This window comes from Melospiza georgiana, chromosome 3 (assembly GCF_028018845.1).
Source record: "Melospiza georgiana isolate bMelGeo1 chromosome 3, bMelGeo1.pri, whole genome shotgun sequence".
NCBI classification, from domain to species: Eukaryota; Metazoa; Chordata; class Aves; order Passeriformes; family Passerellidae; genus Melospiza; species Melospiza georgiana.
This window is the reverse complement of record NC_080432.1, coordinates 102,009,720-102,031,555: the sequence shown is the minus strand read 5'-3', so window position 1 is coordinate 102,031,555 and position 21,836 is coordinate 102,009,720. Positions and strand designations below refer to the sequence as shown.

Below are 21,836 nucleotides of genomic sequence, written 5' to 3'. Positions count from 1 at the left end.
GACATTCATTTCATACCATCAGGCAAAAAATCATATTCATATTACCCTACCTCAAAATTGAAAGGGGTGCCAATAGACCATAATTCTATCTCAAATTCAACATAAACATACTAAGACCAGACTTATTAATTTTGAAAAAAAAGAATGCACAAGAAGAAAACTATACAACAGTATAATCATCTTGAATTACTTATCTTTTCAATGTGAAAAAAAGAATTAAGTCTTCAGCCTCTGTTCTACTGAACTCATCCCTTAGTGAAAGGAGGGATACACTGTTAAATGCATCGCATTTTTTTTCTCTCAAGGCAACAGCACCATCTAGTGATAAGCAGACCAGCCTGAAAACTTGTGCTATTAAAAATATCATGAAGGATTCAGACAAGATGTTGCCTCTTCCTCCTACCTAATTTATAATTATAAATACCATTAAAGTTTCCACTAACATCAAGAGCAATTATTCTTAACATTTTTCACTTGTTACCATAGAATCATAGAATTGTTCACGTTGGAAAAGGCTCTTAAGTACTTTGAATCCAACCATTAACCCAGCACTGCCAAGTCCACCACTGAGCCATGACCCTAAGTGCCACATCTACACAGCTTTAAATACCTCCAGGGATGGGGACCCAACCACTTCTCTGTGCAGTTTGCTCTTGTGCTTGAAAACTTTTCCTAATGCCCTAAACCTCCTTGCGTAACTTCAGATCATTTCCTCTTGTCCTGTCACTGGTTGCCTAGGGAAAGACACCAATCCCCACCTGGCTACAACTTCCTTTCAAGCAGTTGTAGAGTGATAAGGTCACCTCTGAGTCTCCTATTCACCAGGCTAAACAATCCCAGATCCCTGAGCCACTCCTAATAATACTTGTGCTCCAGACCCTTCACCAGCTCTGTTGAGCTTCTCTGGACACACCCCAGAACATCAAAGCCTGAGCACCAGGGGACAATCACTTCCTAATCCTACTGGGCATTGGCCTCCCTGGCCACCTGGGCACACTGATGGCTCATGGTCAGCAAACTCAGCACACCCAAGCCCTTCTCTGCCAGGCACCTTTCCAGCTGCTCTTCCCCAAGCCTGCAGCATTAGCCAGGGTGGTTGTGACCCAAAGTGCAAGACCTGGAACACAGCACCATGCAGCAAGTCACTTATGCTTTAATTAATTTGCTCATTTCTCTACCACAGCTAATAAAGCAAGGTTGGTAGCAATTCACTTGATGTGTATTCAAACAAAACGTGAATATCTATCTTTTTTATGCATTCCTCTACACTGAGGAGTAGAACTTTTTCAACTGGAGAACCAGAGTACCTACAAAAAGTAGACTGATAAAAAAAAAAACAACTTTAGGTGGGTAGAAAAAGTATGTATTAATTGTAACAGGATTGGGTCTTGTGCCTGCCCCACCAAAGTTTCCTTCTTGATAAAGCAAGGTAAAAATTATCATGAATTTTTTGGATTCATCATTTCTAACCATTTAAAAATACTAAAAACTGTGTAACTTGCATCATATTAAATGAATTTTAGCTTTCTTATATAATTTATTCCTAACAATCATTTCTCCTTTGTTTTCTGCTGAAGCAAAATTTTTGTATGTCACCTCCTGAAGGTTGGCAGGCATAATGCTGTCCTTCATGCTGCAAAAATAGTTTCCTTCCTATACTGCTCTAGATGAATTGAAAATTTTGATCACTTAACATTCACATTTCAGTCTCTTTTCACATCTAATCATGACACTGAGAACAAAATTGAACACAATTGCTACCACTAGTCCTGCAGCTGCTACTGCTGCCAAAAAGGTTAACTCAATAATTTTATACACATGACAAGGAAAAGAAGCATCTCAGCATGAGACCATATGGCTCAGAAGAGAAAGATCACACAGGGTACAGTACTATCATGGCTCTAGACCTCTTTCACTTTTGATAAACACCCTCGACACCACTCCCTCTGATGCCCTGTCAGAAGAAACAAGTGCCCAAAATGACAAATTTCAGTAATTCACAAAAGGCAAAATGGAAAATTCCAGCATTTCTCTTTCACTACAAAAGCCTAAACATGTTCTTCAAAAGTTTAGTCAATGTACTACTTTCTCCTTGCCTCTTTCTAATTGACTTTTTTCCCCTAAAGAGGTGAAGTGTCTAAATAAAGGAAAACCTTCCACAATTCATCAAAGCCAAAAAGTTACTGACTCAACACTAAAAATAGCATTTTATAAGTTGAAACAGCAACTAAATGGGTCTGCTACTTATAGGATATCACCATGCTATCCATGCACTTTTTAAATTGCTGACCATAACCACTATTTCAAGTTCTAAAATATTATCGGAGGACCAAGTGAAAGAACTGCAAAAGGAGACTGAAAATGAGGAATTGCTAAAAGAAAAGCAAATGGGATCAGTCACCAACAATGTCTGGCATAAGTTTTGAAATGCTGTTGGTGAACTGGTTCTGCTCACTCCCATTTAGTAAGTTGCTCATCTTTTAAACCATGCAGCTGTGTTACTGTTCAGAGAAGAACACACAGATCTCTGTCCTGGTTTCAACTGAAGCAGATTCTTAATTTTCTTTACAGTGGCTGGTGTGGGGCTGTGTTTTGGATTTGTGCTAGTTGATGATATAGAGATATTTTTGTTATTGCTGGGCAGCAAAGCCTTTTCTAATTTTCATGCTGGCATGCTGGTGAGGAAGTTAGGGGTGCCTGGGAAGCCGGGAGGAGACACAGCTGGAACAGTTGACCCAAACTGGCCAAAGGGATTCTCCAGACCATAGAACATTCAGTGCATAGACAGAGAGAAAAAAACAGGAATGGGGGGACATTTGAAGTGATGCCATTTTTCTTCCCAAGTCACTGCTAGGTGTGATGGGGCCCTGCTCTCCTGGGCATGGGAAGCAGGGAATTCATTCCTTGCTTTGCTTGTGCATGGCTTTTGCTTTCCCTATGGAGCTGTCTTTATCTCAACTCGTGAGGTTCCTACCTTTACCCTTCCACTTCTCTCCCCAGTGCCACCAGTGGAAAAGTAAGGGACCAGCTGTGTGGGGCTTGGCTGCTGGCTGGAGTTAGACCACAAGAGCCTCGAAATAAACGGCATTCTGTGAGTAACAAAGCAGCAAGCAAGCATCTAAAAGAAAACTAGGTGTAAATTAAACCTCTCAAGCACTCAAAAAAAGAAAATTCTCAGTGGTATCACATCCTGCAACAGAACAAGAAGCAATGGCTACAAATTGAAATACAATAAATTCTCTTTCAACATGAGAAAAAAACACCTGTGTATTGTAAGAACAAACACTGGAAGAGGCTGCAGAAAAAGTTGTGGAGTTTCCAAGCTTAGAGGCTGGTCAAAAGCCAAATGGGCATGGTCTTGAGGAGTTGCTTTAGCTGGCCCTGTTCTAAAGAAGGGCAACTGAGTCGCTGATTTCCACAGGTCCCTTCCAATAACTTCAGCTATTCTTCCATGTATCCAGATCAATCCTAAACTGCATGAACATACCAGCTTAGTTTACCAAGCTCTTAGCAATGATACCTGCACAAACAACTGTTCCATGTACTCATAAGTTGCACAGACACTCAGATTCAAGAAGGCTGCAAAATTACCATCCAAGAAGATTGAGGATGACACCCATTCTGACTCTGGAAACTCACCTGCAAAGTAACTTCTTGTCTCTGATCGTTTGCAGATAGGGATGAACATTAATATGATTGACAAAAATCAGAGTAAAACAGTTTTAACTAAAACCAGAAGAGATGTAAAATAAACTCAGAACTTACTTCTCTCTGAATAAAAGTATGCTCAGAACATTCAAATATTCACTGCAAGACTGTATACCACAGAAGAAAAACTTAGCCTAGTATCTACTACCAGTTTTGTGAGACTTGCTAAAGAATCCCTGATAATTCAGTTACCAAATATGACTTCAAGTAAATCAGACCAAATATATAACTTGCATTTGTATCAGCAGAAGTTACAAAACCACAGTGCAAGTATCAGGAATTTCTAGACAGCTCTTGGCCCTATGTAATTTTCTGCATTAAGCCAACAGCTGTTATCAAACTGATGGATGCAGAAACATACTACTTTCTGTAAAAAAAAAAAAAAAGAAACATATTCGTTTTGCAGTAAAAGCAATCAAATTTGTAATATGCATAAACACTGTACTGAGGAAATTCCTTTGCTGAGACTTCTAAGAATAAGAGACTGCAGTTACAAGCCAATATAATACAAACTAAGAATAAAAACTAATGATGGGCATAAGATGGATATAAGATGTACCTATAAGCTCTGAAGGATTCTTATCACTGAAGTGTTCACATACACGGATAAATGTTTCGGTATTCTCAGGTGTAGGGCACTCACCATGCCTGAAAAACACAAGAACACATGGATTAGGAGACACCTGGGAGAAAGGCAAAAAGAGAAAAAAAAATTAATTGCTTCACTGTGATCTTTCAAATTAAAAGCCACAGAAATAATTTTAAAGAGCACACAACTTACCCTTTACATTGGAGCTTTATATATTTAATTCCCTCTTTCTCTATATCATTTCTGTCATAGAATCTAGTGGTGTTGGTTAAGTCTACCAGCAAACCCATTTTAACCTAAAAAAAACCATAAAAAAACAAAAATAAATTTTTATATGTGGTTCAAATAGCTGTCCATAAATACTAAATATCTAAAACCATAAAAATTAAAAGTGACCACAGGCTACAACTGTAAGTTTAAAAAGCATTAAATATTGCATTTTTTTGTAAAATCTGTATTTTACCACCATTACAGACATCTGCATTTCTTTGTGAAAGCTGGCGTCTAAATTAGCACTAGTCATCATTCAAAAACTTCAGTTTGCTCCAACCAATGATTCTAAATAAGAAAATTCTGCTAACAGCAGGAAAATCTGGTAAAGAATTACTTTACCATGCTAAAAAGACAAACATGATGGAATCAAGGGCTCTTATGCAAAGCAGAACAATAATAAACACTGGCACAGTGAACATACTGTAAGAAACATTAACTACTGAGACTTACACATAAGTCCGCTCCCAGAAAAAATGACTCATTTTAATTTACCTATTAGAGTGCAAAACAATGCAAAAGAATGAATACATTATCGAGTCTAAAAATTAATCAAATTAATTAAATTCTTAAAAACATCTTATTTAAAGCTAAAATGCAGAACAACTTCAGGTATTCAAACACGCTGTCAGCAGCTAAGGTGGCAGTGTCAACCACTCAGATGTTAGGGCCTTCCTGAATCCAGGATGCCTTGCCCACTCTACCCTAATATGTTACCTTGTGCATCAATTTATTTTTTTAGTGTTTGTTTTTACAGCTGGAAAATGGGTCTTTTAAGGAGCCTTGTGGAAGTTACTATGTTTTTAAGAAGGATGGAAAGGAGGAATTCCACTGGGTGGCACAAAACACACAGCATATCAAAGTATATCCCACTGATCCTTGTTCCAATGTGCAAAAACAGCTCACTAACACACCTGAGCAAAGAAAGTATCTCTGGTTTCCTGTCTTGTAAGTGCAAGCAATTGCTTTTGGACAAAAAACTCAGTGTCATGCTTTCAGGCAGGACCAACAGACTGGCAATAACTTAGCAGTGCAGTTGGAAGAATTACAAAGTTAAAACACCATTTCCACACAATTCAGAAAAGGTAAAATCCAATTATAATTAGAATACAGTTCAAGAAACAGCCATTTCACATGAATATGTGAAATATATTTTCCTTTCCCCTAAAGGAAAATTTCCAATAATCTACAGATGGCTCTCCAAGATATTCAAACTTCTGATAATATATGTTTGTAATATTTATATACTTTCATATTACTCTTATTTAATAAATATTAAAAAGCATCATGATATTACATCAACAGCATTAAAATTTCTACAGTAATATCCAGATCAGTTCTGAATTTCTCATTGTCAACTTTGCATATTGTATTCAGTATACTTTTTTTACTCTTATTACTGTGTTTTGCAGATAAATAAACCGCCTCACAAGGAGGTCCATCTGAAAACAATGTTATATCACCTAAAATTTCAAATATAAAGTGTCAATTAAGTTGCTAAGCACGGAGACTGACGGCATCCTAAACAGTGATTAACTCTGTAGAAATTATACAAAGGCAATTAATTCAATGATTACTTTCTTCCCTCTCCATTCCCTACAGCATTTTGCAAACGTCTCCAAGACTACTTAATTCAGGCCTGTAGGACTTTTCACTCACTACTCTTTTGCCATTTTTGCATATAATTTCAATCATATGCAAGTGAAGCTCATGCCAAGTGACACTGTTCCTCACACACTTCATGGGGCAGTACAGCAAATGGGCATCAAGTGTAATTTATCCAAAGCTATAAAAGCATTTATGGCATATAGAATATATAAGACCTGAAAGCAGTTTTGCTGCTGTACAGAAAGCCCAATCATTTGCATTTTCAATCCATGGGATTGACTGCACATAATACATTACAATTTAGAGAGTGCAAAGCACAAGAAAGTGATAAAAGAATTTTTAAAGAATAGGAGGGGTTATACAATATATCAAAGTATACAACTATGATTTTCAAAAAATCCATGTCAGAAAAACTACCAGTACCACTGGAACAAAATAAAAGCCTTCCCCTCACTTCCTCATTTCAAGATATCCCCAGCTATTAATGCCTTATGCATGCTCTTTTCTGCTGCTGTGCAATAAAATGGGCTTTGTGAGGTTCCCCTGTATGACCCTAGAAGCTTCTCCTTGGACACTGGAGATTGAAAACATCCTGCCCAAGGAGAGATCATACTACAATACACTGAATTCACTCCAGTCTCAGCAATTTTCTCTTGAATTTCTTATTTGAGAAAAATAGTTTAGATCAGTGATTGAATGTATCTATGAAAACAATAATATGGCCGAAAATTGGTAAGCAGTTTTACTAATAAGAATTCTGCAATTCTGTAATTGAGCATACTAATTACTCAAATATTCTTTTGAGTTAACTAATGTCTTAGCTCTTTGTGACAAAAATAAATCTACCTGTATAAAGCATAAACTGTATACTAACCTACCTTCTCAAGAAATTAAAAAAAAACTTATTCACGCTCTCACCAATTGCTCCTGCAATTCGTTTAAGAGAACATTAAGATACTATGCCACTACGGGCAATCACAAGAAAAATGGGGCTGGCATGGCTAATCAAATCAATTTCTAACATTCAGATTTTCAACAACTCAGCTCCCTGAGAAAAGGAATCCCACAGGAAGTTTGTTACAGACAGTTCTACCTGTCTTAAATGCTAAACCAGTACCTTCAAAGATCTGTGGTAACATCAAAATCTCTCTATTACAGAAATCCAGATGTAAACGTTTCTGCTGAAGTCTTTTAGTTGGGAGCTAAATTATATGGACTTGAGTAATAACCAGTTTTCAGAAATGAAATATTAGCAGTAAAAAATACACTACAATAAAATTACAAGAAGCATGCAGAGTGAGCTGCTTTCACCTCGAGTGGGAAACCTCACTCTTACAGAACTCCTCAATTTCACACTTATTTCATTGCTGGCTTGTTAGTAAATTGCTAATCTACAAATGGTAAGTAACCACTACATAATTTGGCAAATAAAAAAGAAATATATATTTTCAAATATCAAACACCCATCAACAATGTCCAATACAACGTAAGAGATTTGACGAGAACAGAGAGTTTGAGAGAAATTCTATGTTCAGCTGGTTAATCAAAATTACCAAAATATAAGTGGGGATCCTCATGCTACTAATTTTACTATCAAATTCTAATAATCTGATATCACTCAAGACATGAATTTGTAGCATTACAATAGAACTGACAGATGTGACTACTGGAACAGCTAGAGTCTCACCATGATTTTTTTTTTTGGTGGCAAATCAATGAAGAGGCAAGCATTTAGAAATTCTGAGTAAGGTTATGAAATTCTCTATAACTTCAAAATATACACAGAATTTTAAATTACTTTAAAACATTAATAAGATTGGTTTGGGAAAAATTCCAGGTATACCTATCAAATCCAGAGTCAAAAATAACATAATACGTAAAAGAAGAACTCAAGTAGAATTTAGATGCACATGTCAGAGACTGAAATTTCAAGTTTATGGTTTAAACATTTTTATTAAGGATTTTTGTCCATTAAAACTGTATCATGAAGCTACACCAATAAGAGCTGCATCACCAAAGCCCACTCTGAATGGGCCCCCTGGCTGAGGCCCTGGCCTGTAAGCTGATCTGAGATGAGGTAAAAGTGACATTATTCCACGTCTGGGCTGGGGGAAAAGAATACTTCCACAGGAGAATTAAGCCCAGCAGCTTTGGGGTGGAGCCACAGCCCCAGGCTTATCTGCTGCCAGGTCTGCACAGACTCTCCCCCAGCCCAGGAGGAGGAGAGGGTTTGGGTGTTTAGCCTCCTTCAGCAGAAGTAGTGAACACCCTACACAGAGCAGCTGTGGGGACCCCACCCAGGAACGCCACATCCACAGGATATTCACGTGAAGGACAGCAGAGGGGGTGTCATGGTCCATCAAAGGCCCCCTGAACAACCCCAGACCCTGCACCAGAGCACTGCATGTAATGCAAAATGATGCAACTGACACAGAGCCTTGCAAGGGACAGTGACAACCTTCCCCTTATCAGGGGAGGCACCTGGGCATTCCCACCTGACCCAAACATATATTAATCCACTGGATTCTATACTTTGTGGTGAAGGACCCTCCCCACCAAGACGACCAGATGGAGGGGAGCAGCAAGATGTCATTGGGACCCATGGTTTCTATTTAACCTGTCCCTGTCACTCTTTCTGTGCCCCACACACCTCTTTTTTCTATTTCCTTCTCTGTTTCTTTTACTGTTAAATAAACTATATCCATTTTTTGGTATCAACGTTTAACCTCGTTTGGTTTTAATCCTTTAGGAAATACTTTGAACCTCGGGATTCTTACCAATTTATTCACAGAGAGTTCTGTTTGATCTTCTGTGATTAGAGTGGATCATAAAAGCACTCTAACAAGAAAATCCTACCAGTTCAAGCACAGAGAACAGGCACATATGCTTCAATGATCATACTTTCTCATCACATTACTGCACAGCTACTCCTACCACTGCTACACTGAGTAGTTCACTATCTACTTCATACCTATGCCTAAATAAGATTAATAAAACGAGGATTCCCATCTTTTAGTCACCTAATTCTTCTGATATTTCAGGTCTGATATTGTCAAACAAATTCAGAATTTATTTAACCTCGATCAACAGCAAAAAATAATGAAAAGACCCACAGAAAAAACAGCACTTGCATGATTCATGTCATAGACACAATCAAAACAAATGGCACTAAACTTCAACAGAAAGTTTAATAACCCATTCAATTAATTAGGTGGTAGATCTTTCTTTGCCTAGCAGGCTCAAAATCCCATTTCCCATATGGGGAAATGCGCCGGACTGGCCACAACACTACAGAGACCTACATGAAAGGCTGGAAAGGTCCTGTTCCCCACCTCTATTATCACAGTTGTGCTACAGTGCAGAACATGCAAACTGGAGAACACAGATAGAAATGGGCAAAACAGAGGATGAAGAAGGGAGCCAGAACCACAAGCCTGTAGTGGTGGATGCTACAACGTTTAATAAGGCAACTGCAGAGTCCTGTCACGGCAGCCCAGGCAGTGCTACAGGCAGGGGAAGGAGTGGCTTGAGAGGCTCAGTATCAGCCCACACTCTGCTGCCCAGGAGGCCAAGAAGGCCAATGGCACCTGGCCTGTAGCAGCAATAGCGTGGCCAGCAGGAGCAGGCAGTGATCATCTCCCTGCACTCAGCACTGGTGAGGCCACACCTCGAGTGCTGTGCTCAGTTCTGGGCCCCTCACTTCAGAAAGGACATTGAGGGGCTGGAGGGTGAACAGAGAAGAGCAACAAGGCTCATGAAGGAACAGCTGGGGGACCTACTCAAGAATTTTAACCTGTAAGAAAACACTTTCGAAAATTTATTAATTGCAGAGACCTGGAAATGTAAACAAACAAACAAAAAATTTCTGCACAGCTGTTCCAAACAAAGCTATCAACAACTTTTTCCTTAGATCTGAAAAGCAACACTTCAGTAAATATTAATAATGAAAGCAATGTTTCAACTATTAGAAAATTTAACCTTACCTTCAGACTCTTTAAGTAGTTGGATAACATACTTGGGTGAAAACGATTTTCTTCAGCAACCTGTTCATCATATCTTGGTCCTAACATTGTCTTCAAAGGTAAAAACTTCCCTATGAAAGATAATAAAATTTTGCGGTATTTTATGTATATGTACAGTTACAACCTAGCATTTCAAACCAACATGGTGAGCAGTTTTACACATTCACCTTCAATAATAAATAATTGCAGAAATAGTACTGTCAACAGTAAATTGGAATATTTTTTAGTTATGAGTTCTCAGATTTCATCAGTAAGTTTAAGTGTTTAAAGGAAATACAGGTCAGTTCATCTGAAACAGAGCAATTAAACATTTTTAGATAACCTTTTGTGTGATTTAAGTTGGGACAGCTACAGCACAACAGAATACAGAAAATTTAAACTCAGTACAATTGAAAACATTAAAACAGCATTTAGAAATAACAGTTTGTCATCCAATCATGTAAACATCAGTTCTGATTACCTGCAAATATACAGTAAGGATCCCTGCAAAAAAAAATTTAGCAACACTCTATGTAGTCTCAAATAAGCATCTACCTTCCATGAAATAGACATTAGAAACCACAGAAGACAGACAGATGTGGAAATTACAAAGCTCAGGTTAGATGTTAGTGAGCAACATGAGAAACAGCCTCACTTTTCCCCTGAGACTGTTCCAAAATTTACAGCTAAAAGGAGAGTTATTCTGTCATACAATCAACATCATGTTAAATGGTAATATTTTGTAGTCACTTCAACTTACATGACTGCTACAAAAATTTCACTTTATTGCCCTTTGCCTTTTCATCCCAAATTACACACCCTCCATCCACCCTGGTAAAGGCTGTTGGGTTGGAAACCTGCCCACCATTTCCTCATTTCTATCTAATTTTCCTGCTTCTTTGTGTTCCCTGTCACCTTCAACACTACCATTTAGCCTCTATTAGCCCTTCCACTTTAACTTGCAATACTCCTCTGTACAGACTGATTATGAGAATTCTAGATTTACATGATCTAAACACAAAAATCTATCATCACCATAATTTTTGCAAAACAACATGGTGCTTGACAGTTTTTTGCCTTTGCCACTTGTCACATCCATACAGACATATCTACTCATTCATTATAGAACATGAAGAATCTAACTAAGCTTTCTCAACCCATGCACTCAAGGATAGGAGCTACACTACAGAAGAGTCAATGATTACAAAAGAAAACCACCATCCTTTACAAGATGCTGGGAAAAAAGAGTTGAAAAAGACAAATTAGTCTAGTCAGCATCCCCTGCAGCATTCGAATACCTACAGACACCTGTGGAAGTGATGAATATTTCATATAGAGCCCATTCACTATGACTTTCAAAGCTGAAATACAGATGTTTGGAAGTATTTAGGTGCTCAGCTTCTGTAAATTCCAGTTTCTTCTCTTCTACCTGGAAAATCTGCAATTTGGTTTTTGTACAGATGCTTGAAAAAACTTCTTCCCCACATGCATACAAGCCTCTCATTAAGCATCATCAAGCTACTGAAAATCTAAGCTTGAATTCTAAAAAGATTTCTAAACTTTTTGAGTAATATGGACAAGTATAAAGGAGGCAGTAGCTAGTGTCTCTCCTACAGTTCTGCCTTACATTTTGTGCTAAAGAAGCGATGCAGTAACACCTGATTGCAACTCAACTCAAGCCTCCATGCATAAGTTTTTGAAGATTAAAAAATCATTTGCTGAATTAGGTGATCCAACAGTAACAAAGTGACACTTTACATGAACATCAAAGCATCCCAAGCCATTCAAGTACCTCAACTACATCTAATTGTAACTCCTCAACAGAATTTCCAAATTAACTTCAAAATGTTACTGGAACCCTGACAACAGATTATTACCTACTTCCACAATTATGATCAAATTTTTCAAATAGTTCTGGAAAGTGGCTACTAGAAACCATTTTCCAAATTAGTTACCTGTCTAACAGATGGTATTTCTTTAGGCTGAAAAACAGGTAAAAATTCTAAAAATAAGAGCCAAGTATATCAGAGCACGGACATCAAGCAGATATATCTGAGGGAAATCAAAGTGAACAATGTAAGCCATCACATTTTCTCCATGTACATGCTCTAACTTTGTCACTTTTTTTTGTCTTCAAATCTAAATTCTAGAGATACCAGTGAAAAAATACTCTTAATTTAGCATGATTTTCTGTGACATGAAGCTATCAACTCAAAACATGACACACATGATTATGAGTGACCATGGTATGTTTAGATTGAGCATTGATTAGGAAGGTTAGATTGGGTAAAGTCTGAGGTTAAGAGAATAAAATTAAATGGTAAAATCCACAATTTGAAAAACACCAATACCACTACAAAGTAACAGTTTTCTGATTCAAGAGAACTATGCTGGGTCAAAGCACCCATTTCACCTACATGTCATCACCAACACAGGCCAAGAACAGACAACTAGGAAAGAAAGTGAAACAATGACAATCCATCATCCAGACTATTCTCCCCAGCTACAACAAGTCATAGCTCAGAAACTTCCTGAACCAGAAGCATTACTCTTATTTAAGGTGCTTTCTCATGCAATGTGGATGCTTTCCATAATATCCCAGAGTTCTGCATGCTACATGTGTGTCTAGAACAGGATTTACTAATATGCATCACTTGAAGAAAGCTGGAAAACACTGCTGAGACACTTCTCATGCCTTTTCTTCCGTATCTTGCTAGCACTTGTCATGGCAAAATTGCCAAGGGAATGGGTTTTCAGTGCTCATGAAAAGCAGATACCTGCTGAGATGGTGCTGCCAAGGCAGTAAGGCTGAAGCAACCTCATCACTTCAGATCTAAGCGTTCAGAGAAAGCTCTTGTCATCAAAATGACTGAAGTTCTACCGCAATGCAACAAATGTGAAAATGTGCAATTCTGGGGATAAAACCAGAAAGTGGCAGAAAACTACCAATATTTAAAGATGTGAACAGGAAAATAATGGGAGACATAGATGAATTCACGTTGTCCAGGATAAAGAGCCCTGTTAATCTGAATGAACTCTATCTCACAAACAGCAGGGTTTCAGGCCTCATTAGTACTTGTCTTGAGGTCATCTAGAAATTCTAGATGCCACAAGCATGAGACAAGAGCACCACAATCAAATACTCAATGAATATGAGTCCATAGAAGCCACACGAAACTTGCTTAGCAATACTACTACTTATACACTATCAGATGGAAATAAAGTTGCATACAGGTGCTTAGGAATCTGATTTAAACACTAAAACTAGAATGTAACGTATCTGGGAGATATACCAACATCAATTAAACCCTAAAAATCATCTCCCATAAAACTGCAAGATGTCTTTGAATGTAAAACAGCAAAAAAGGGAAGAAGACTGATGGCATACCATTACTTTTGGTAAGTTGTTCACACTAAAAAACTAAAAATCAGGTGAAAAAGAACACATCCTGATAAAGCACACAAAGAAATGAGCCAAGCACTTGCAGTTTTTTTACTGTGCATTAACTTCCTGTGCATGGTTGCATGGAATAGAAAAGAATTACCTTGCAGTTCCTGAATAAAAAAACACACAAGCAGTGATGGCACAGCAGATGACACACTGATGACCCTCATTCCTGCTTACTCTAGGTTGCTATTTCTGAGAAACCATGGCTCAAAAGACAGACAAACAAAAGCCACAACTAACAGAGATCAAGAACTTGCTGAGAAGAAAGACATAGAATAAAGAACCATTAGTCTGTTTTTGTCGTGGTCAAAGGCTTAGGCTATCAAATCTGTCTCATTAGACACAAAGTAATGCTTATGGCCACGGTCAGGAGAAAGAGATAATGGACATGAGCAATCCTACAATACTGTTATTTAACAGTGCCAAGTCCAGAGAAGTATAAGGAAATTGACGGAAACCAGTAACCCACAAAATTAACAACTGATGTTAAATACTGACAAATGCCAAATAACACATATTGATGACTACCGAGGATTAAACCAACTGAGATGTCTCACCAGGTTCTAAATACAGTCATCACTGTCTTCCATTCCACAAGCAGCTGCCACCCAAAAATGTAAGATGATGTGGAAATGTGGGACAGAAAACACAGGAGTTGCAACTATTAAGTAAATCATGGTGCAGTGCCAGTTTAAATAACACACGGAGTAGCACGTGTTGTGTTTTGAAAACATACCTTTACATCATCACAGAGAGGGATATAAAAGGAGTGAAAACTAGAAAATATTGGAGAAATAAAATATAACTGGAGGCTGGAACTGCTTGCATTATAAAGAAAAGAAGAACTTGAGAAAACTGAAAAGACAGATGTTTGTTTACTTTATCTACTACCAGGCAGCAGAGGAAACATTGACCTGAAGTCAGTATGATAGCTAACACACAATCAACAATGTGCATCTAGATGATACTGAATTCACTGCCACTATATGCCAGTAGACTAGATACTGAGTAACAACCAAGACAGTGCGTTACGGGCAAGAATATCCCAGCAGACAGCAACCACTGACCAACCCTGAAACACAAGTGTGACACTGGAGTGTTACACTCTAACTCATTTTCCAGCTGAAGAACTCAGGAGCACATTGGTGACTGGAGGAGCACTGTCAGTCGGCAGAATGACAAACTGACACTGACAAGACTTCAGAGCATTCAGGAAAAAGAGAATAAAACATGAAAGAGGCTGCACAGAGAACTGGTATCACAACACTGGTCAGGGTGGAGGGGATCACAGGAGGTCATCTGGTCCAACCTCCCTGCTCAACAAGAGTCATCCAACAGCACATTGCACAGGACTGCATCCAGATGGCTCTTGAGTATCTCCAGGAAGGGAGACTCAACAATCTCTCAGGGCAATCTGTTTCAGCTCAGTCACCTGCACAGTAAAGAAACCTCATGTTCAGGTAACCATCAGCTTCTGCCCCTTGCCTCTCGTCCTACTGCTCGGCATCATTGAGAAGAGCCTGGTTCCATCTTCCTGACACCCTCCCTTTAGATATTTATACACATTAATGAGATCCCCTCTCGGTCACCTCTTCTCGAGGCTGAACAAGCTCAGTTCTCTTAGCTTTTCCTCCTAAGAAAAATGCTCCAAGCCTCTCATCAACTTAGTACAGCACCTTCTGCATGCCTGGCTGTCACATCTCTCATCGGATGTGACAGACAGGAAAAGTTTCAGCTCGAAACTGAAGCAGGGCAAAGTGAGAGCCCAGCACTGCGGCTGCGGGGGGCAGGAGAGGGCCCGCAGCCTCGCACCTCGGGGCGAGCCCGGGGCCAGTCCGTGTCACACGGGGCACAGGCCGAAGGCAGGGCAGCCCGGCGCTGAACGCAAAGCGCTGCTTTAAGGAGAACAGCCACCCAGCGGGAGTCAGTCCGGGACAAACACCGGCCTGGAGCTCGGGGTGCAACACTGCACAGCCGGAGCCCCGGGACAAAGAGCTCTGGGCAGGACAGACGGACAGAGTGCGAGGGGCCGCGGCGGCCCCCGGCAATGAGAAGGAGCGGGACGGGCGGGCAGCGGAGCGCCGCAGGGGAAGGGGCCGGGGCCGGGGCCGCTGCCGCCCCACGCCGGGCAGGGCCGGACTGGGCCGGGCGCTCACCTGCCACGGGCTGTCCCCTCCTGGGGCAGTGGAGCCAGCGCGGCGGGATCTTGTTGTAGGACATGGCGGGGCCCGGGCGGCCCCGGGGGGGGAGGGAGGGAGGCGGGGAGGGGGCGCGGGGTGCGGGCGGCCCCGGGGCGCTCAGCGGCCCCTCGCCCGCGGCGCCTCCATTCAGACCCGGCTCCGCCTCGGCCGCCGCCGCACACGGAGCGCCGGGAGCCGCTTCCGCTTCCGGGGCTCCGGGACCGGGGGTGGTGCCCGGCCGGGAAGAGGGCAGCGTAACCCGGGGCTCCTCAGCCTGGGAAGCGGGGTAGGCTCGGAGGGGAGGCGGTCACCGACTGCTACAGGCTCCTCCTCTTTGTGCAGAAAGAGGCACAAAGCTGGAGCGCGAGTTCTGTAAGAAGCGCCTGACGGAGCTGGGGGTTTTTAGCATGGAGAAAATGAGGCTCAGGGGGAACCTTATCGCTCTCTATAGCTGGCTGAGGGAGGGCTGCAGCCAGCTGGGGTTCGGCCTCTTCTCTCAGGCAACCAGCAGTGGAACAAGAGAACAGTCATAAGCTGCCCCAAGGGAGGTTTAGGCTGGACATGAGAAGGAATTTCTTCACGAGGATGATTAGGTTTAGGAATGGGCTGCCCAGGGAGGTGGTGTTTAAGGAAAGACTGGACGTGGCACTTGGTGCCATGGTGTTTGGTCATAGGATGGACTCGATCTCAGAGGACTTTTACAACCCAATTGATTCAGTGATTCTGAGTGAGCACCTTCGAGCCACTACAGGAAAGTGACAGGACCTCAGCTGGAAGCAGCTGGGGGCATCATTTGTCCAGGCACGGGAGCAGTCAGCAAAGGCTGCTGCAAATACAGAGTGTACACAGATCTTGGGGAAGCCTGAGCAGGTGCTTCACAGAGAAGGTAATCCATGACTACTGAAGTAGCAGGCTGCATCAGGTTTGGGAAACAGCCTGAGCTGAAAACAGCTGGAGGCTTGGACAGACATAATTCCTCAGCTTTTACTTTTTGCCAGATGTTCCCTTATAGCCCGAAGTGGATGTGGAAGTCGTTGGATCCTTCTAGTAGTGCTGCTTGTTCTAATCAGGATGCAACAGGCTTGCTAGTGTGGCAGACATACCTCCGTCCTGGGCCTTCTGTTTCTTTTGTGAAAAAACACACCCAGAAAGATGGCATGCAGAAAGAAAAAAAAACTTTGTTTCCATACAGAATGCCAGTGGAAATTCTCGGTGGGTTTTGAGAGATCTGTTACCTGGACTGAGTTGAAGAATTTTGGCCCTGAAGTGTTTGTTGATGTGAAGGGAATATTTAAGGTGTGGCCTGGTTTAACTCCTGAAGCAACTAAGCCCACACAGCCACTTACTTTCTCCTGCCTCTAGCAGGATGGGGGAGAGAATCAGAAGGGTAAAAGTGAGAAAGATCAGGGGTTGAAATAAATATCATGAAAAATAAAGAATTTGTTTACTATTTCCCATTGGCAGGCATGTGTTTAGCCATTTCCAAAAAGATGGGCTTCGTCATTCACAATGGTGACTTGGGAAGAAAAACACCATAACTCCAAATGTCCCCTCTTTCTCCAATTTTTTTATTGCTGAGAACATTATATGGTCTGGGATATCCCTTTGGTCAGTTGGGGTCAGCTGTACCAGCTGTTCCAGCTTTATGCCCTGACAGTTTCCTATGCACCCCCAGCCTGCTCACTGTCAGGGCAGCATGAGAAGCAGAAAAGGTCTTGATGCTATGCAAGACCTATTCAGCATTAGCTAAAGCATCCCAATGTTTCCAATACTGTTGTGGTCACAAATGCAAAATGCAGCACCCTACAAGCTACTATGAAAATTAACTCTCTCAGAGATGCCTGAAAGATAAGCTGGAAATAAATCCCCATAGACTGATGTTTATAGAGCAGGTATTTGTTTATTGCAGCACTGGTGGTGAGCGGGATATCTCCACCTAACTCACCCACCCTTGTCTGTGCTGTGGTATACTTATACAGTAAGTGTTGCTATCACTAGTCACTACAACATCATAAGTTAGTATCACTATGTCACTACAACATCATCACATATGTGCCAGAACTAATTTACATAGTATGATCTCATGGTTATTAGATGGTTCTTTTGCACTGTGCTTGCATCTCCTCAACTTGGGGGTTGTCAGGGGTCTTTGATGAAGGTCTGCTTGCATCTGAACTTTTCAACTTTGTCTTCAGAGAATGCACAGTTATGGTGTTTCTTGGTCTGTTAGGTCTTAACCAGCCTAAAATCTTTGTCTTGTGGCTAATTGGCTTTGCACTTGCCAATTTCTCATTAGTACTGTATTTATCCATCTCTACGGCTATCCACCTGGCAAGTTTTTTCTTCTCTTTTTGTCGATTCAAAATTAAGCAACTAACTAACCATATACTAGCCCTTACATTGTGTAAAGTTATGATTCAGGTTATATAAGTATCAGGTTATACAGATATATAAAAAGTCATGATTTAGCTTAGACTGATATCAGGTTATATCAATATATCAGGTTACACTGATATATAGAAAGTCATGATTTAGCTTATACTGATATCTTATAACTCACGTTATATAAACACCTTGTAACTGATCTAAGTTACATCGGCATCATCAACCAAAACCAGTACAGATGGCTTCAGTGAAGCATTAGGAAACAACAGCAATAGCTTATTTTTGTACCTAATTTTCCAGTTACTTACATTTCAGTACTGTTCTGTCCGCACTTTCTGTTTTGCCATAAGCCAGGTGTGCTGCCTTTGCAAGTCAGTAGGTGCCACAGCTTGCAGAATTAACCAGAGTTGTGTGTACAGATATAATAGGAAGCCCTTAGGTTCTGTGAATACATTAAAACAATGAAAATAATTTTATCCATCTAGAATTTATCACAAATTTCATTACACATTTTCCTCCTGCATTTTATAACTGGATTTTATTAGACATAGTTTCTTCCCTAGAATATCCTCTCGGAGTAATTGAGGTATTCAGTTAGGTAGTTTGCATAACTGAGTCATTAGGTTCTTATACTGTGTTAGAAGTTTCTAAATTTTGTCTTCTAAGGCTTTTGTCATCATCAGATACTAATCTTCTCATCCTAGCTAAAACTGAAGGTGTTGCTACAGAAAAAGACTAATCATGTTATTTTCCCTCACTGCTAAATGCACTTCCATTGTAATGCTACTTTATGCTGTTTGAAATAATTCCCTTTACAGAACAAACAACAAGTCAGACACTAGGTGGTGCTGAAGATGGGCCGGAAAAGAAAGTGAACCAAGTGCAAGGCATGCCCAGAAAGAGTGAGAAGCAAAGAGCAGCAGTAAGATACTCAGTATCTGTTCCAGTAAATTGAGAGCAAGTAATGACAGCAGTATGGCAAAATTAAGAACTAAACTATTTGAAGAGGGGAAGATTAGTACAAAAAGATATCATGAATCAGCAGTAATCTCATTACCTAGATTTAAGATTCTGATATGCTTTTGAACAAGTGTAAGAGCTGCAGATCAGAAATATCATGTTTTAGATATATAATACATAGTTGAAACGGGAGGGTATATTTCATTTAGCAATGCACAAGGCAAACAATTGTTTACAGCTGATGTTATGTGTTATATCCATATATATGGACTTTGCCACATTAGACACTTTGAAACTATTTATGCAGTCATCTGGTGATGTTTGCATGTGACATCAAACACTCTTTGTGAACAGGCATGTCCTGCTTGCCTTTATACCAACAGTTAATCTGATTGTTCTGGTGTGCCAGCAGAGGAATCCAAGTCCCTGATGTCTTCCTGTGATGTTCCAAAGCTGACATGGCTGTGTCTGAACAAGAGCTGTGAGGGTGGCCATAGTGGTCATTTCAAGGATTGCTTTGAAAAAACAACTGCAAAGTGTTAATAGTCAATTATATAATACTCCTCTTTACTGCATGTCAATTTTCTTTTTATCTTAGAGGTACTTAGATGCTTGTACACTTAACTCTGGTTTCTGCTCACCAATTTTAATCCTTTTCCTGACAGAGCAGACACTACAATAATGAAGTCATTTTCCCAGAATGCAGCTCATCACCTGTGCCATGGGTATCACTGCTTTGGTTTCAGCTCAGCCGTGTTGGTTTAGGTAGCAGGGAGCTGAGTTTTTGTTCTTCCTTGACTTTAAACCATTAAAAGAATACCACACAGGAACCGCACAGACACATTTTAACTCTTTTTCCTAATTACATACTGGACATTTTCCCAAACTGTTGCTGGTGAATAATTTCACCCTTTTAATGTAATAAATTATGTAGCAATTTATAATAATAATGTGACTTGTTCACAGAAAAGGAATAAATTAGGTACTTCTCCTGACAGACCACATGGTATTGTCCTCTTTTATAGTGAAAGAGGTCAATGACCCTATTACTCCTCTGCTTCAGTATAATTTTCCATGTGCTCATAAAGAAATAATGAATGTAATAAGAAAAACAACCCTTGGGATGCTCTATGAAACACTTCTGACTCTATCTAGTAAATACATTTCTTGAAAAAAAAACAAGCAAACCCCCCCCAACAAACAGATTAATAGCTAAACTGAGATTGCAAAAGGATTTAATTAAGGGAAAGTAACTGTGAAAGAAGCTAACTGTATGCAAACATGATTCATATAATATTATTTTTCCACTTTGTGGTGTAGGTTTTTACTTGGAAGGAGACTCAATGCAATAAGCTCATAAGTACATGGGACATAGAAAAATATGGTCTTTGTTTACTGATTCAATTTATTTATTCCTTGCTTATTGGTTTTAATGTTCATGGCAAACTGACTTAGGGGCACAGTGCTCCTTTATGACTCATTTCATCATGCATGAATCTTTGTGGGGATGGGTGAGTACTGGTGAATAAATATTTTAACTTTCTTACTGTAGTTGTATTTTATTCCAATAGTACTTACATTCTAATGGAATCATAAGAAAAAAAAAAAAACCCAACTGAAAATAGTAACATTAAAGCACAGTTTTAGATTTCAGTGGAAGTTAATATTATGATTGCTTGTGGTTATATTCTCTAATACATATATAGGCTTCTAAATTTAAAAATGTATGAGTATGCACTGACTCTTAAAAATCAAAAGAAAATTCTAGGAATACAACATTTTAAATTGATTCCTATTTGTTTGCTATCAACAAATATTCAAGAACCTAACTTCTGAGACAAATTATGTTTTCAGGTTTGAAAATAAAAATTAAGACTTAAAAAGAAAGTTGTTTTATTCCTTATGTGTATACAATATGAAAAAGGGAAAAAAACTTTGTTGAAACAAAGTTTTGAGTGCCACAATATATTTGAGAAAATAAAATGTCATTGACAGTGTTGTTTCTACAGAGAGCTTTGAGAGAAAGTCAACAAATTTACCAGTCTTTAGTTTTTTTTGACATTAGGGGGCATCACAACCTCACAGACTGAGAATGATGTAAGATAAAGTACAGTTACGTTTCCTGTCCCAAGTAAACAGGGAACAGCATAAAATAGCAAAATCAACTCCTGGAATCATTCCCTAGTGCAAGGTTATGATACAGGTATTAATAAAATTTCAAACAGAAACAACCCAGACATTCAGTAGAATATAAACTACACCCTCCTTTTCCTAAGAGTAATAAAATGAACAGACTAATGGATGCTATATATGCAGCCTCCTCTCAAGTCTGTTTAAATCTTGAAGCTTCCTTTCAGCTGAAGCCTCTAAGGTATCACAGTGTTGGTTCAATCAGTGGAGTGAATCTCTGGGCAGGGAGCACAGAGTGAACTTGGAACAGAGCTGCTTTAAATCCAGGTCCCTGGACTGGCTATCATGCTTTGGGTAATCACCATAAGCTATCAGTCTACACCACCAAACACGTGTGCTGCACTGATGACATGCAAATCTCACACTGCAAGGGGGAACATTGCCAGTCTTAGATGAGACGTGCAGATGTGGCAGATGATTTACTTGGTAGATGATTTACTCAGCAGATCTATCCAGGAAGAAAGTGTCTATGCAGAGGGTTGGTGTGCTTGAAGAGA

General features: G+C 39.8%; 1 protein-coding gene across 1 annotated transcript in view; it reads right to left on the bottom strand.

Annotated features, from left to right (window-relative positions):
* The window catches only part of RNGTT (RNA guanylyltransferase and 5'-phosphatase), a 168,890-nt gene extending 153,029 nt beyond the window's left edge, over positions 1–15,861 (bottom strand). The window contains exons 1-4 of the mRNA XM_058021363.1: positions 15,781–15,861; positions 10,159–10,268; positions 4,490–4,593; positions 4,268–4,356 (exon numbers count right to left, since the gene is read on the bottom strand). Of these exons, the coding sequence (XP_057877346.1) occupies positions 4,268–4,356; positions 4,490–4,593; positions 10,159–10,268; positions 15,781–15,844 (367 nt within the window). The 5' untranslated portion in view covers positions 15,845–15,861. The remainder of the gene's footprint in view (positions 1–4,267; positions 4,357–4,489; positions 4,594–10,158; positions 10,269–15,780) is intronic.
* Positions 15,862–21,836: the final 5,975 nt, after the last annotated feature.